Source organism: Denticeps clupeoides, chromosome 17, assembly GCF_900700375.1.
Source record: "Denticeps clupeoides chromosome 17, fDenClu1.1, whole genome shotgun sequence".
Lineage (NCBI taxonomy): Eukaryota > Metazoa > Chordata > Actinopteri > Clupeiformes > Denticipitidae > Denticeps > Denticeps clupeoides.
The window spans coordinates 11,178,851-11,193,687 of record NC_041723.1 but is presented as its reverse complement, the minus strand read 5'-3'; the positions used below and the strand labels follow the sequence as shown (position 1 = coordinate 11,193,687).

Here is a 14,837-nt window from a genome sequence, read left to right as displayed (position 1 = left end):
CATCTCCGGCCGAAACCCTAACCAGCCCTCAAGGGAAGATCTATAGGTCCGACCTGTTTGGCTCCCCCTCGGGGACGTATTCCTTGTGTCATGACATCGCCATTCCTCGTCCCCATTTAGAAAACTTCTCTCATAGTTACCTAACGTGTCATCCTCCGGCCATTAAATTACAGGGTTGTCTTCGTCCCAAGGTTCCTCTGGACACCTGTAGCAGCAGCACACTTCCAGTGTCAAATCACGCTGTGTGGTTTTATGAAGCGTGTACCCAGGATGTGACAGAACCAAGAATAACACTTGCTCTACAGGATTTTTCGTGCTTCTTTCTCAGCCCCTGATGTGTTTTTCTACACGCCGTCCAGGGGTGCATGCGTGGCGGCGCTGGTGGTTTATTTTAATTCCTGGACATGCGTCCAGCATGACGCGGCCAGTCGAAACTTCCGCGGCGTAAATCACGCCGCGTGTCTTTCCAGATCCGGCCTTTTGGCGGCGGTTTGTGGGAGCGGGATTACTGATCGAGGTGATGAAAGTCGAATTTAGCGGGATCCCTGTGATGATGCTGCCACCAAGGAGAGCCGATAGGCGGATGAAGGCGGCTCATCGATGGCTTGGGGTCTATAAAAGGACCCCAGGGACGCAGGTTCCATCTCAGCCAGCCCCCTTCACAACTCATTACCGGCCAAGGTAAGAAGGCTGCAAACTTTTTGTTTAATTTCTGTGGAATAATCTTTTGTCTTCACGTTGACGGTTTATGGCTAATTTTGCATTCCACAGGTTGTCACAATGTTTTCTGCCAGAAGATGGGAGAAGGACGCCCTGTTTCTCACTATCTCTATTTTATGCTACTCGCTCCTTGCGGAAGGAAAACCACTGAGGTTTGTCTTTTTTATATAGAAATGTGTATATATTCGCGCCCATTGGCCAACGCGCGTCATTAAATGCATTTGTCGTTTTGTTACCTGGCATCAGGAGGAGGTCCCTGAGTGAAGTGCAGCTAATGCACAACGTCGGCGAGCATAAATACGTGCAGGAGCGGCAGGACTGGCTGCAGACGAAGCTCCGCGACATCCACACGGCCCCGCACCGGAACGCCGAGAGCGGCGCTGTCCAGGGACGGGCCGAGACCCCGCGTTCGGAGGCACGGCGAGAAGCGCCGACCTGGTAGTAGGCGGCTGGCTGGCACTTTCATTTCACAATCAGTCAGCCGATTCACGGAGAAAAGGCTGCTTCCCGAAAAAAATGCAATCTAATAGTTGGACCAAAAAAAAAAATCTAAAGTTAATTTTACCAAAGATATGGACTATTTCAGTTATTTTCTTTCTAAAGTTTTGTATTGCCATATATATAAAAACTTTGGGGATATCAAAATGTAATTATTGACGATGATTTAACAATTTAAACCAAGTATGCACATTTTTTTTAATTGTTCATCCGAGTTTGTATGTACTTTCCTATTTATACATGGCAGGCAGAGTATTTATTAACTATTTAACGTTTGTCATATTTTATTCAATAGATGTATGTTGTATTGAACATTAAATATAATTTTACTACACGTGGCACTGTGCAGACTGTGTCAGGGCTTCATTTTTCTGCTCATTGTCGGTTCTGTTGCTGCGCGGAGAGCCCGGATCCACGTTCTGCTCCGGTTTCTATGGCAGCGACGCAAACCCCGCGCCTTCTCGCGAGAACTGGATTCTGGAAGCCCATTGGCTGACGGCGAGCCTTCGCGTCTCCTGTTTTGGAGACGGTTTCGGGGAATACCGCGTTTTTAGTTTCCGCCGAGTTCCGCCCGCCGGACCTTTGAATTTGTGTTTGACAGGTAAAGATAAAACCCTCGACCCTGCCCGCGATCTGTCCCGTTCGCGACGCGTTTCGCCGCGTAATGAGCGACATTAGCGGTCTGTCGCCAGCCCGGTACATCATGGCGTTTTACATGCGCGTTTGAACGCCGCCGCTTTCTCGTTTCGTTTTGTAGCTTTTGTTGAGCAAACAGAAAATGAGCTGACTTCTTTGGTTAAGAATCCAGCCTAACAGGTAGTTCGAGCTTGTTAGCTTGTCATTGTGCAAGAACGGAAGCTGCTGCTTAATGACTACGTCAACTACCTATATCAATATCTCTCTCTCTCTCTCTCTCTCTCTCTCTCTCTCTATATATATATATATATATATATATATATATAGGTTATATTATATAAGTTCTATATGTATGTGTGTCCCTTCAGATACGTTCATTTACTTGTCGCGAACTTCAGCTCCGACGCTACTGGGTGATTAGCTGGCCCGTTTGCCATCTAGCTACGACACAGCTAGCATAACAGACGGAATAAAGCCGATTCGAATCGGTTAAAAGGTGATCGGCGGAGCACGCACACGCCGGCGCCCGCCTGAAACTGTGCTTTTTGTCCTCTGTGCAGGAAATGAAGGTTGTCTGCAGCGGATCCGCGCGTTTAACATAGACGCAAGTGGGATGGCTTCACGCCCTCATTCGTATGACAGTAACTCCAGCGATACCGAAACCTGGGATCACCAGACTAGCGGCCGCACTCGCAAATTTAGCAAGCATTCAAGGTAAAGCCTTTTTACCTTTTACAAGGTAAAGCCGCGTTCGCGTCTCTGGCATGCTGGGGATTTTTTTTGGCTAAGAATGTTGCTTGATGTGAACTGTCTGTTGTTGGCAGCGATGGGTGGCTCTTGAAACATCGACCGTACGGTGATTTGTGTTTAGGTCTGATGACCAGTGTAGCGTTCCGGGCTCCACCAAGCAGCGAAGCTACGGGAACCCTATTGATTTTTGGTCGGATTTTTATTGTTCTTGTTATTATTACCCCCCCATCAAAAACCGTAAGGCGTACAGCTTCGAAACTTGTCAGATAGGCACGGTGTTGCGCCATATTCTGTGACCGTCGTATCTTGTGACCCTTGGGGCGCTGCTTTGATGCATTTGTCGCATTTTAGATTATTTTCTCCGCATTATTTCTGGCTGGCGATTTCTGGTCCGTGTTATGTGGTTGTAAAAAGTATAAATATATTGTCAGAAAGTAATACGTTACAGATATACGTTGGCAGATTTGTTAACGAGTTAAAAGCATAAACATTCGTAGAAAAACGGGGATCACTTTTCTATAAACGAAATGAAAATAATGGCGTTACGTAAAAAGCGCGCAGGGCTTTGGTGTCTGATCAAATGAACCAAACACCGCCATCTAGGGTCACAAGATACGACGGTCACAGAGTATGGTGTAACACCGGTATCCCTCCGACTACTCGTTCACTTAATAAAATGCGTGTAACTGCACCACTTGGTGGCGCTATAGTAAGCAGTTTTGCGTGAAATTCTTGAACCGTTGGTCCAATTTGCGAAAACTGCAACTCATGAGACCACGCCCACCGATTTCCGCCATATTGGATGTTTTGCAAAGTTGCATAATAGCCTAATTGTGGCACCAAATCGTGGCGCTATGTCACATAAAACCACTGACTTCACATTGTTGGCACTTGTTTGTCAACGGTATAGCTAATAAGCTCAGAAGACCCCGCTTACTACCTTTGTGTCCCTGAGCCAGACACTTGCCCCCGAGTGTCTCCGGGGGGGACTGTCCCTGTAACTACTGACTGTAAGTCGCTCTGGATAATCTGATAAATGCTGTGAATGTAAATGGCCAATATGTGCGTAAAAGTGTAAAATATTGCAAATCTGAAAAATTTATGGCTTCGAATTCAGTTGGTGGCGCTATGGCAGACTATGGAAACTTGAACATGCTTGTTTGACTGTAACTCATGAACTGTGAGACAGAATGACCAAGTATTGGCTTTGTTAAATTGCTAAATGCCAAAGTAAAAATGTGGAATTTGTGCTAACTAATTTAATTTAAATTGTGGACAATTGAAATTTGCACATTAGCTATTTTCTGGGCTTGAATTGTCCTGTGGATCAAAGTGCTCGTGTTGTGATGTGATTTGTGACTTGGTTGACCGTGCCACGGTAAATTGCGATATTGCTTGACCGCAGGTATTGATGCTTGCGGCTACATGATTAACACATATACAACAATACCATTTGCACAGCATAAACTGGCATTTGCTTGGTTCTGTTACATTTTGTAAATAGACACAAGTGTTTATTATGTAAATGTGAAGATCAGCTTTGCGCCCATTGTTCCAGGATGAGCTCTAGAGGCTGCAACCCAAACCTGGAGTTAATAGCTATGGATAGTGAGTGTTCATTCAATCTAATCTTTTGGATGTGCTTCCCAATTTGGAAATCATGCACATGTGATGGAAAGAGTTGTAATTATTTTTTCATTTCCATTAGCAAAATGTTAGCCAAAAGTATTTATATCAAGTATTTATAATATATATACACACACACACACACACACTTTTTTCTTTGTCTGTGTGTGTGCTAGTGTTAACGTGCATCACAATGCATCCCATCAATTTTTCTACATGCAGGTATGAACCAGGCATTTGGGGAGCGCAGACAGTTTCTCTAACGAAATCCAGACAGACGCCATTGAAGCGAATCAAATGCAGCTACAAAGTGCAGCAAAAACACGTATGCTGTTCATTTTGAACGTTCGTGTGGACGAGGGAGCCACAGTCATTACCGGAACTACTTTTTAACTAAACATTTTTTGCGGCTGCCAAAAATCATTAATCGAGTAATCAATGCAGAATTGTCGACGTCTGCATTGTGATACAACAATTATGAGTTTGGCTGGTTGATCCGCTGTGGTGACTCTTAACCAGAGCAGCAGAAGGAAGAAGAAGAATAACCTGTGAATAGAGAGATAATTAGACATGTCTCCATAGCAACAACCGAATGTGTACAGGTATCCACAGTTCTATATCTGGATCAGACTGGAAGAAACGTGGATCGCCCGTCCCTAGCATGCATCTGAGAGCAGGGACCACACCAGCGGCAATCATTTATTGTTTCTTGCTCATAACTACATACCTGCTTAAACCTGATTGGTCAAGGCGCTTGGGAAAATTGCATAAATGGATTTGAATGGCTGACTCCTCCCCCCACTTGACCTGTGCAACTTTTAAAAAATACTTTGTGTGCAATCAGTGTAAAGCATCCCACAATTCAGTTCAGTGGCATCTGACATTCAGTTCAACAGATTTTATAGAAAGCTTTAGGCTGAAGAGTTAATCGGTATTAATTTAACATACCGCAAATCATTAAAATTATTTACATTTACAGCATTTATCAGACGCCCTTATCCAGAGCGACTTACAATCAGTAGTTACAGGTACAGTCTCCCTGGAGCAACTTAGGGTTAAGTGTCTTGCTCAGGGACACAATGGTAGTAAGTAGGATTCGAACCCGGGTCTTCTGGTTCATAGGCGAGTGTGTTACCCACTAGGCTACTACCACCCTATTACAATTTATTACAATGAACTCTATTAAATGTGCAAATTGGTTGCAAAATTTCAGCCTTATTTTTTCCTCATTATTTTATGTCTTAATGGAAATGGCATACAGGGAAACGACACAACCCTTTTAACATTTTCAACTGATTGAACGTCATTACTCGACTTATTTAAAACCGAACTGAACGAATTAATGTACAATGCGCATGCCTAATAGCGGAACTCGCATTTTCGGTAGTGACGTCACGATAAGTACGTCTTTGACCGCTCACGCGCAATTACCTCGTAATTGCGGCATTAATTTGATCGGATGTTACCGATATCACGTGCCTCGCTCCTCCGCAGCTCGGGCCCGATTTTAATAATGATCCGTAATCCAACGCCGCCGTGCCCCGGCCGGAGAGGAGCTGCACGCCGAGGCTCGCCTACGTCACCGGGGCCGCTCCCCGCCGTCGGCGTCTGAGAAGCTTCCTCCGGGCGTCCGTCGCGCCGCGTTCCGAGTTCGCGGGGGCCGCGCCGAATGATGCCGAAGTTGGAAAGTAATGCCCGGGGATGCTGAAGCGGCCGGGAAGCCCGCGTCGTTCCGCGCCGTCGTCCCTCGGCTCGCTCCGCGCTGCTGCTGCTGCTGCTGCTTTGTCTTTAATTGGCCCGGGTAGGTGCTCGCACGACGCCCGATACTGCACATCGCACGACAAACACGTACCATGCAATGGGATCACGTTACTTAAAAAACGACAACGGTAACCGATTGCATTGTTCTGGACGATATGACGGGCGTCTCGGTTCTCGTGTAACGTTACACCGGCGCTCACGGCAGCACGCTGCATTATTGATCGGCACCATTCTTTAAGTACGGGCTCCCGCCGTCTCCGGAGACGGAGGAGGAAAATTTGTTAAGTCACCGTAAGTGTTCCGGGCGCCACGTCCAGGCGACAGGGGGGTGTCGCGGAAGGCGCCCTTACCTTTGTTCCCGTCGGGCTTGTCGCACCTCGTGCTTTTGTGCTTTAATTACGTGCCTTGTTGAGGCAGATTGGTGGCTGTGATCTGCAGGAAAACCTTTAATAATACAGGGCACGGGGTCTATTAGATGCACTTTTTAAATCAATACATTTGGTTTCCTAGCACATTGTGACCTTGACCTCTGTTAGAGGTGTGTGTGTGTGTGTGTGTGTGTGTGTGTGTGTATATATATATATAATACACACACACACACACACACATCAGCACATACATACAGGTATAGTTGTTACGGACCGAAGTTCTGACCCGCTTTGGCTTTTCAGGCCGCTTCCTGCCAGCCAGGGGCAGACAGGCGGGCTGTTGACATGAATGACTGCGTTTTTCTCATTGAAAGGAAATTGATGTCATCTTTTTTTCTGTTTTTTTTTTTATTCAACTCTGCTTTGCACGTGGTCTTTTGAGGTCTTTCATAGTGTCCGCGTTAGTAGGACGTCATTGAGAGACGCACGCAGAGAAAAGGAGACCCTGGTTTGTGTCTGGGCTGAATAGCTCATTCAAAAAGGACCATTTTCTTTACAAAACATCAACTTCTTTTTTTTTTTTTAAACATTTGGAATGTCTTGTTCCTCATAGTTGAATGTTGAAGTGTGTTTTAGACCAGCGTGCTTTCTGCTCCGTGACCGTTTCCCCCTTCCTCCCGCAGTACCCAGTCGCGCGGCTCCCATCCCGAGCCCGACCTGGTGAGCATGAGCCTGCAGGGTGGCAGCAGAGGGCTGGAGCGGTCCCGCGAGCGCCGCCGGTCCAGCGACCGCTCCCGCGACTCCTCCCACGAGCGGGGCGAGGGTCAGCTGACCCCGTGCATTCGCAACGTTACCTCCCCGACCCGCCAGCAGCACAGCGGTGAGAATCGCTAATTCTGGACTTTTATTCTTGAAGCATAAAATCATGTTTTTTTTAATTATTATTAATTCATAAACATAAGCTCTTAGGTCTAGAAGACTCAAGTCTGAAGAATTATGAAAATTCTGCTTTGATTATGAAAATAGCATTTTAATTTGACCTAATACCTAAATTACACTTGTTGCTAATGGTTCAGAATTAGTCTCTTAAAAGAACAGATTTTTTTTTACATTTATGGCATTTATCTGACTGCCTGATCCAGAGCGACCTACAACCAGTAGTCACAGGGACAGTCCACCTAGAGACACTCAGGGACACAGTGGTAGTACGTGGGGCTTGAACCTGTGACTTTGTGGCGAATATCGAACCCACTAGGCTGCTACCACCCTAGTAACACACAGGTTTTCAAACCTCTGCCCTCGTCAGGGTGCCCAGAGAGAATTGAGCTCTTCTTCTGTTGTCTCATTGAAATTGTCATTGTGAAACACTGCAGCGCAGCACACAGTGACACAACGAAATGTGTCCTCTGCTTCTAACCATCACCCTTGGTGAGCAGTAACAGAGGAGCGAGGACGAGAATTCACCAAGCTGTGTGTTCATGTTGGTTGGTGTGGTAGACAAATTGCACCACAGTTTTTTTTGTCAGCTGTCAATATAAAGAAATGGAAGCTTCTATTTTTTATTCTGTATATTTGCATTATTTGTTGTATTTCCATATTTAATGCGTATTGTCAGCGTCTGTGTTGTGGAGGTGGAACCTGACTCCTGTGTTCGTTGCAGATCGTGACAGCGCGCCCCCGTCTCGCTCCACGAGCCCCAGGCCACCGAAGGCCGGTCCCAGCAACCTGCTCGGCGCCGACCTCCCCTGCAAAAGCCACGGCCCCGGCGACATGGTCTACGTGTACGACGGCGTTAAGGAGGGCGTGCGCAGCGTGAGGACCTCGGAGAGGGTCACCCTCATAGTGGATAATACCCGCTTCGTGGTGGACCCCTGCATCTTCACCGCTCAGCCTAATACCATGCTGGGCAGGTAAGACTCCCGGTTCCGCTGCTGTTTATACTTTATGACGTCGGCGTTGCTGCAGCTTTTTTTTTTTTTTTTTTTTTTTTTTGCAGAATGTTCGGACCTGGAAGAGAGTATAATTTCACCAGGCCCAATGAGAAAGGAGAGTTTGAGGTTGCAGAGGGAATCAGCTCTACAGTGTTCAGAGCCATTCTGGTAAGAAGCTTTATGATGTCATTTTTTGAGGTGACCGTGCAGTATCACTTAAATCACTTATTTCAGACTTCAACATTCGTTTTCTTTCCTAAGTGACACGACAATATCTGTATAGATTTATTTTATATTAAGTGTCATTGGTTTTGTATAGTACTTTTTATAAATGACTATGCAATAACATTACAGGGTTCCTACGGTCATTAAAAACCCGGGGGAAAGAAATTGGAATTTGATGAAAGAATTTTCCAGGCCTTGAAAAGTTTAAACATATAAAGTCTAAACATATAAAGTCATGGAAAAGTCATCGTAAACTGATTTACCCTTGAACGTATAACGTATTTCTGCGTGAGAAACTACAACGTTTACAACAGATCTTTGTCTGCTTTACGCGGTGAACCACGTCACGTGGTACTGCGTGTGTTGCTTCCATATTCCAGCACGTCTGCTGCAGCGTGTCTCCTGTTAAAAGCCACGTAATTTACGGCTGATGATCTATTTTACTCGAACCTGGCGGAAGAAACACTTGTCGTTTCAGGTTTGTCAGAAGTGTAAGAAACCTGGTATTAAGTTATGTTATGTTGTGTTGTATCTTTTTGAGATATAATTCCTGGTTTTCATCCTCTGAATCGGAATCATGTTAATTAATTGGTCAAATGTGTTCAGCATGTAATGTAATGTAAGTACAATTAATCATAAAACGGTACAACGTCTATCCCGGGGTCTGAGCTGATTTCCTTTTCCTTGGATCTTGATATGTCCTAGGATGGTAGTAGCCTAGTGGGTAACACACTCACCTATGAACCAGAAGACCCAGGTTCAAATCCCACTAACTACCATTGTGTCCCTGAGCAAGACACTTAACCCTAAATTGCTCCGGGGGGGGGGGGGGGGGGGGCTGTCCCTGTAACTACTGATTGTAAGTCGCTCTGGATAAGGGCGTCTGATATATGCTGTAAATGGAGAGAAGGCAGGGGAACTGCTCTGGATGGTTAGGAGCGTTCCTAAAGTTCACCATCAGCGCCCTGCTAATATGCAGTATTACGTATGCGTTTGTTCTAACGGAGATCAAATTACAATAACTACAGGATACAGGTCTTACTCCAGGACACCGTGGTAGCAGGTGGAGTTTGAACCTGTGATGTTTGCAGTCTTCTGGTTTTATAGAGTTTTTTAATCGTATGTAAAATCAAGAATATCTGAAAATAAACTGATCATTGAAGCAGAGTGTCTCTTCAGCCAAGCTGAAATCTTTACCGCTCTGTGAACGACCTTGGTGGTGAGAAGTATGGCGAAGGGTAGTTTGAAAGAAAATGCCGCGGCGTCTTTGTATGAAGCTTTTCTGAACATTTATTTCAGTGATCCATCTTATCCATTTAAAGTAACCGTACAGCTGTTCCCAGTGTTTTCCTTTGACGTAGTGATTAAAAAAGGTGGCACAGGTGTGAAAATGACAACTTCAGTCCACATATAGATACACACACACACACACACACACACTTCTTTGTACTCAGATGTCAGACGTTATCTGAATAGTCAACGAAGGAACACAATTCTGGAAATGGTATATTGGTCTCCCATAATAAAGGGACAGAATGTTGTGTAATACATTGTGATATGTCCTTTGATATATAATCAAGACTGTGTTAAGGGGGTATCCCGTCTTTCTTCAGACAGCAGTAACTCTTCTTTTTAAAATATTTCAAGCGAAATTTTGGTCGTCATAGATAACTGTTCTTGCGTGTTTGCTGACTACTGCAATACTGTCACCATGTGCAACAAAGTACATGGCTCTAATTTCCCCATCGCTGCAATTTGAACCATTGAGCGCATTGAGCCCGAGCTGTTACCGTTTCCCCTTTAATTGTGCCACGCCGTGTCTGATCTGTCGGTGATATCCGCTACTAATGTTGCTGGATTGTCTGCCGTGAGAGGTGCGGGATGTAAAAATGGACCCACCAGAGCGAGACCGCAGAAGTCCGCCGCAATGAATAACGTCTCTAGTCTTCATTGCGACCGAGTGAATGCGCGGGAGATTATCTGCGGTTATATAAAGCCGGTTTTGGAGGATCAGCTATTAATACAGTGCAGCGGGCAGGCGCTTTCATTTCTGCATCCGCTTCCTTCCGCCATCGCCCCCCAAACTCAGCATCCCGGGGGGTGGGGGGCCAAGTAGAGCAGCAGCTCCAGGTAACTCCGCTTTTGGGGGGGTTCATTTGTCGTGTGTATTTGCCATTCTGTCTGTGCACGGCGTTGCTTTCCGCGTACCCCTCGTCCGCAGCACCCGACCTCAGAGGGCTTCTGCAGGCGCTTTAAATAATACAGAGAGAGAGAGAGAGAGAGCGAGCGAGCGGCGTCACCCTCGCATTAGAAGCCATCTTAAACGCTCCGCGGCGGTGTGTGTTGCTGGTGCCGCTACCGCTCTCTTTTTTCCCGTTCCCGGCCGCAGGGGAGAGGAGGGGAGGGGGGGGGGGCAGGTTGACGATGCCATTTGCTTTCGTAGCGAGTGTCCTAGCCGAGCGGCCTCAGTAATGGCTGCCTGTTTGTGTCTCCCGCCCCTCCCTCACCCCTCAAACGACAGGATTACTACAAATCCGGGATAATCCGCTGCCCCGATGGGATCTCCATACCGGAGCTGAGAGAGGCGTGTGATTACCTCTGCATCTCCTTCGACTACAGCACCATCAAGTGCAGGGACCTGAGTGAGTAGCCGTTTTCCCTCCGCCTCACTCCCGCGCACGCTTTTCCATTTTAAAAGAGGCGTATCGTGTCGAGTGGTTTTTAGCTTTCGCACGGTTGCAATTTCCCGCGGCGTGTCACGTCTGGACGCTCGTGTGTGTGCTGTTTCCTGCAGGCGCACTCATGCACGAGCTGTCGAACGATGGGGCGCGGAGGCAGTTCGAGTGCTACCTGGAAGAGATGGTGCTGCCGCTGATGGTGGCCAGCGCCCAGAGCGGCGAGCGGGAGTGCCACGTGGTGGTCCTGACCGACGACGACGTGGTCGACTGGGACGAGGAGTACCCGCCACAGATGGGAGAGGAGTATTCACAGAGTCAGTTCAACACACGTGGCCCCCATGCTGCTCCCGGAATTTTTAATAATGTTCTATTACTATTAACAACCTAATACACCACGGTGATGGGTTGAAGACCGAGGACACTTTCTGTTGTCACTTCACTTTTATTGTATTTCATTGTTATGCAGTCCATTCAGTTCAGTTGTGTTCATTGTATATAATTATAAAAGTCTTTTTTTTTTTTTTTTACAGTTATATACAGCACAAAACTATACAGATTTTTCAAATACATTGAAAACCGAGATGTGGCCAAGTCTGTTTTGAAGGAGAGGGGACTGAAGAAGATCAGATTGGGCATCGAAGGTATGAAAAATCAAAGTGGAATTTTTCATAGATTCGGTTAAATTTAATGTAATGAGTTGAATTGGTGTGTGTAAAAAGGATTCCGGTATGATTCCTAGCATGCCGAAGTGCTTCTGTATAACTGTGTAACTGTGGTCCTGCACTTTACATACCAGCATGGTTATGGAAGGGACCAGCATGAGGCCAGCGTGGTACAGAAAACTCTGTTTTGTGGAACAATTAAAATGTGTCTTTGTCACTTTAACCTTTTACACACACACACTCATACACTCATACACACAGACATGTGCATACACAATTATACTCAGTCAACCTTGTTCTGGTACAACTTGAACTAATTTTACTATTTAACATAGTAGACAATTTTATTTAAATATGGGTAATAATGCTTCTTATAAAAAAAAAAAGTATTCACATCTCAACAATCAATTAATAACCCCTTGTCTTCCTTTCAGGATATCCCACCTACAAGGAGAAAGTGAAGAAACGGCCTGGTGGACGACCAGAAGTCATCTACAACTATGTCCAGCGGCCCTTCATCCGCATGTCCTGGGAGAAGGAGGAGGGCAAGAGCCGCCACGTAGACTTCCAGTGTGTGAAGAGCAAGTCCATCACCAACCTTGCTGCCGCGGCGGCGGACATACCTCAGGACCAGCTGGTGGTCATGCACCCTGGGCCTCAGGTGGACGAACTGGACATCCTCCCCAACCACCAGCCCCAGCCCAGCCACCACTACGACCACGAGCCAGACGGCCCCTCGCCTGCCGTCTGACGACCGCCACCCCCTGGAGGGAGCACTGCACCGAGGAGCCAGCCTGACCGCCCGGACCGAACCATGTTGCCTTCGCACCTCCTCTGCTGCCCTTACAGCCTCAGAGAGGCAGTACGACCGCTGAGCAATAGGGAAACGCAGCACACACGGGCCTTCGTCACCCGGTCGCTCCCTTTTTATTACATTTTTTTTTTAATCAGATTTTTTGGAACAGCATATGCTTTTTTTACAATAAGATTGTCACCTGTGTCGCCTGGGCTGTTGCAAGTTGCGTGTTTCCCCGGTGTAGTCATGTTCACGCTTCCTGTGTTTTCCGCCATTTTACTGGCGCAGACGGGAGCTCTGCCCACTGTGCCGGTGAAGCGTGGGCTCCGTGTACAGGGAAGGACCTTGCTGGCTGTACTTTTTAAATCCTGTTGTTTCAGTGGAATGTCACAGACATGATGATCATTATTTCACAAGACACTTGAATTTCTCAGTTGGTACTTTTTTTGTTGATAGTAATTTCAAATAAAACTTCTGGGGAAAACCACACTGTGTTCCTGCTACCCAATTTATTGGTATTTACATTTACGCCATTTATCAGGCGCCCTTATCCAGAGCGACTTACAATCAGTAGTGACAGGGACAGTCCCCCCTGGAGCAACTTAGGGTTAAGTGTCTTGCTCAGGGACACAATGGTAGTAAGCGGGATTTGAACCTGGGTCTTCTGGTTCATAGGCGGGTGTGTTACCCACTAGGCTACTACCACCCATATATTGATACTAAAGTGTTTGCTTCAGGTTTTTTTTTCCCAGTTCTGATTTTATTACTAAATATGAAGTATGTGGCGCTTTCACACCTTAAACTCGTTTTGAAATCTGTCTCTGAGCGCTCGCTCGCTCACTATCCAAAACCGGTTAGTCAGGGTCGCGGCTGCCGGAGACCATCCCGGTACACTCAGCCCGGGGCGGGGATTTACCCAGGGCAGTCGCCAGTTGTACGTGGTTTTAGGCGGTGTGAGGAAACCATGGCAACGCGGCGAAAGCATGCACACTGAACGTCCAAGCCGGGAGTCCGACTCACTGCGTTGGAGTTGTGAGGTCCCGTTGTAACAGCCACCATGTGGCTCTATCTCCACGACATAGCAATTCCACTCTGAAGGAAGAATCAAATTATTATGGGATGGAATGCACTGTTTATTCGCCTTTAAATGGACTTTACAGTTAGGTCAACTAATATTTCTTTCTGATCCTTGTTCTGTACATTGCCAAAATACATTTTAAAAGAAGCAACTCCGATGCAGTTCAAGTGTAGGCTTTTAGCTTAAATTCAGCGGGTTGAACAAAACGCTTAAACTTTTATACACAATCCCTTCGTTTCAGGAGTTCAAAAGTCTTGAACTCATGGACATCACTAGATGTTTGGTTTCCTCCTTTTTAATGCTCTGCCAGGCCCTTACTGTTTGATGGCCTGTCTGACAGAAGTTTAGTTGAATGCATGCTCAATTTGGTTCAGATCAGGTGACTGACTTGGCCATTCCAGAAAATTCCACTTTTTTTTTGCTTTGCTCAGTGGCACCCTGGCGTTCGGGGATTCGAACGGCAACCTTCTGATTACGATCCCGCTTGGATACTCACAAGAAGCAAGGGCAGTGGTGGTCTAGCGGGTCTGTGGAGAGGGTGATCTACATGGTCCATGATGGACTAAAGTCTGGATAATGTTCTCCTTGCAGCCATAGTTTCCATGTTGTCGCTGGCCACAACATGGTGTTTGCAGACTCTATGTAGGAACTTCTGGGCTTTTACCAGGTATTCTCACTGAAGGCATCAAAACTATGAATGAACGCATGTGGAGTTATGTACTTAACAAAAAGTGGAGACCTGGCCTCCACAGTCACCGGACCTGAACCCAATCCAGATGGTTTGGGGTGAGCTAGACCGCAGAGTGAAGGCAAAGGGGCAAGAGTGTGCAAAGCAGTGATCAGAGCAAAGGGCGGCTATTTTGAAGAAACTAGAATATAAAACGTTTTCAGTTATTTCACCTTTTTTTGTTCAGTACATAACTCCACATGTGTTCATTCATAGTTTTGATGCCTTCAGTGAGAATCTACCAACGTAAATGGTCATGAAAATAAAGAAAACACATTGAATGAGAAGGTGTCCAGACTTTTTGCCTGTACTGTAAATAAGGACTTACCGGGCACATCCGCCCATGAAATTGCCTTTGAGTCTTTTCTCCAAAACATTTGG

At 46.3% G+C, this 14,837-nt stretch overlaps 1 protein-coding gene across 3 annotated transcripts; it reads left to right on the top strand.

Annotated features, from left to right (window-relative positions):
- Window positions 1-1,710: 1,710 nt before the first annotated feature.
- btbd10a (BTB (POZ) domain containing 10a) lies at window positions 1,711-13,140 on the top strand. Of its 3 annotated transcripts, XM_028959130.1 has the most exons (9): window positions 1,719-1,819; window positions 2,415-2,568; window positions 7,043-7,239; window positions 8,020-8,269; window positions 8,356-8,458; window positions 11,037-11,157; window positions 11,310-11,507; window positions 11,724-11,834; window positions 12,290-13,140. In XM_028959130.1, the coding sequence occupies exons 2-9, from the start codon at window positions 2,468-2,470 to the stop codon at window positions 12,604-12,606; spliced, it is 1,398 nt and encodes a 465-aa protein (XP_028814963.1). In that variant the 5' UTR covers window positions 1,719-1,819; window positions 2,415-2,467; the 3' UTR covers window positions 12,607-13,140. The 3 variants fall into 3 exon arrangements, with proteins under 3 accessions (XP_028814964.1, XP_028814963.1, XP_028814962.1); XM_028959131.1 differs by lacking the exon at window positions 2,415-2,568 and having other exon boundaries at window positions 1,711-1,819; XM_028959129.1 differs by lacking the exons at window positions 1,719-1,819; window positions 2,415-2,568 and adding an exon at window positions 5,796-6,031.
- The last annotated feature ends 1,697 nt before the right edge of the window (window positions 13,141-14,837 follow it).

What these genes read in the sequence shown, in the direction of transcription:
- btbd10a (XM_028959129.1), top strand. Translation starts at nt 5,922, where the DNA reads ATGCCCGGGGATGCTGAAGCGGCCGGGAAGCCCGCGTCGTTCCGCGCC. An exon ending in CAGTGTTCAGAGCCATTCTG is followed by an intron (nt 8,459 to 11,036) that starts GTAAGAAGCTTT and finishes CTCAAACGACAG; the next exon opens with GATTACTACAAATCCGGGAT. An exon ending in GATCAGATTGGGCATCGAAG is followed by an intron (nt 11,835 to 12,289) that starts GTATGAAAAATC and finishes TCTTCCTTTCAG; the next exon opens with GATATCCCACCTACAAGGAG.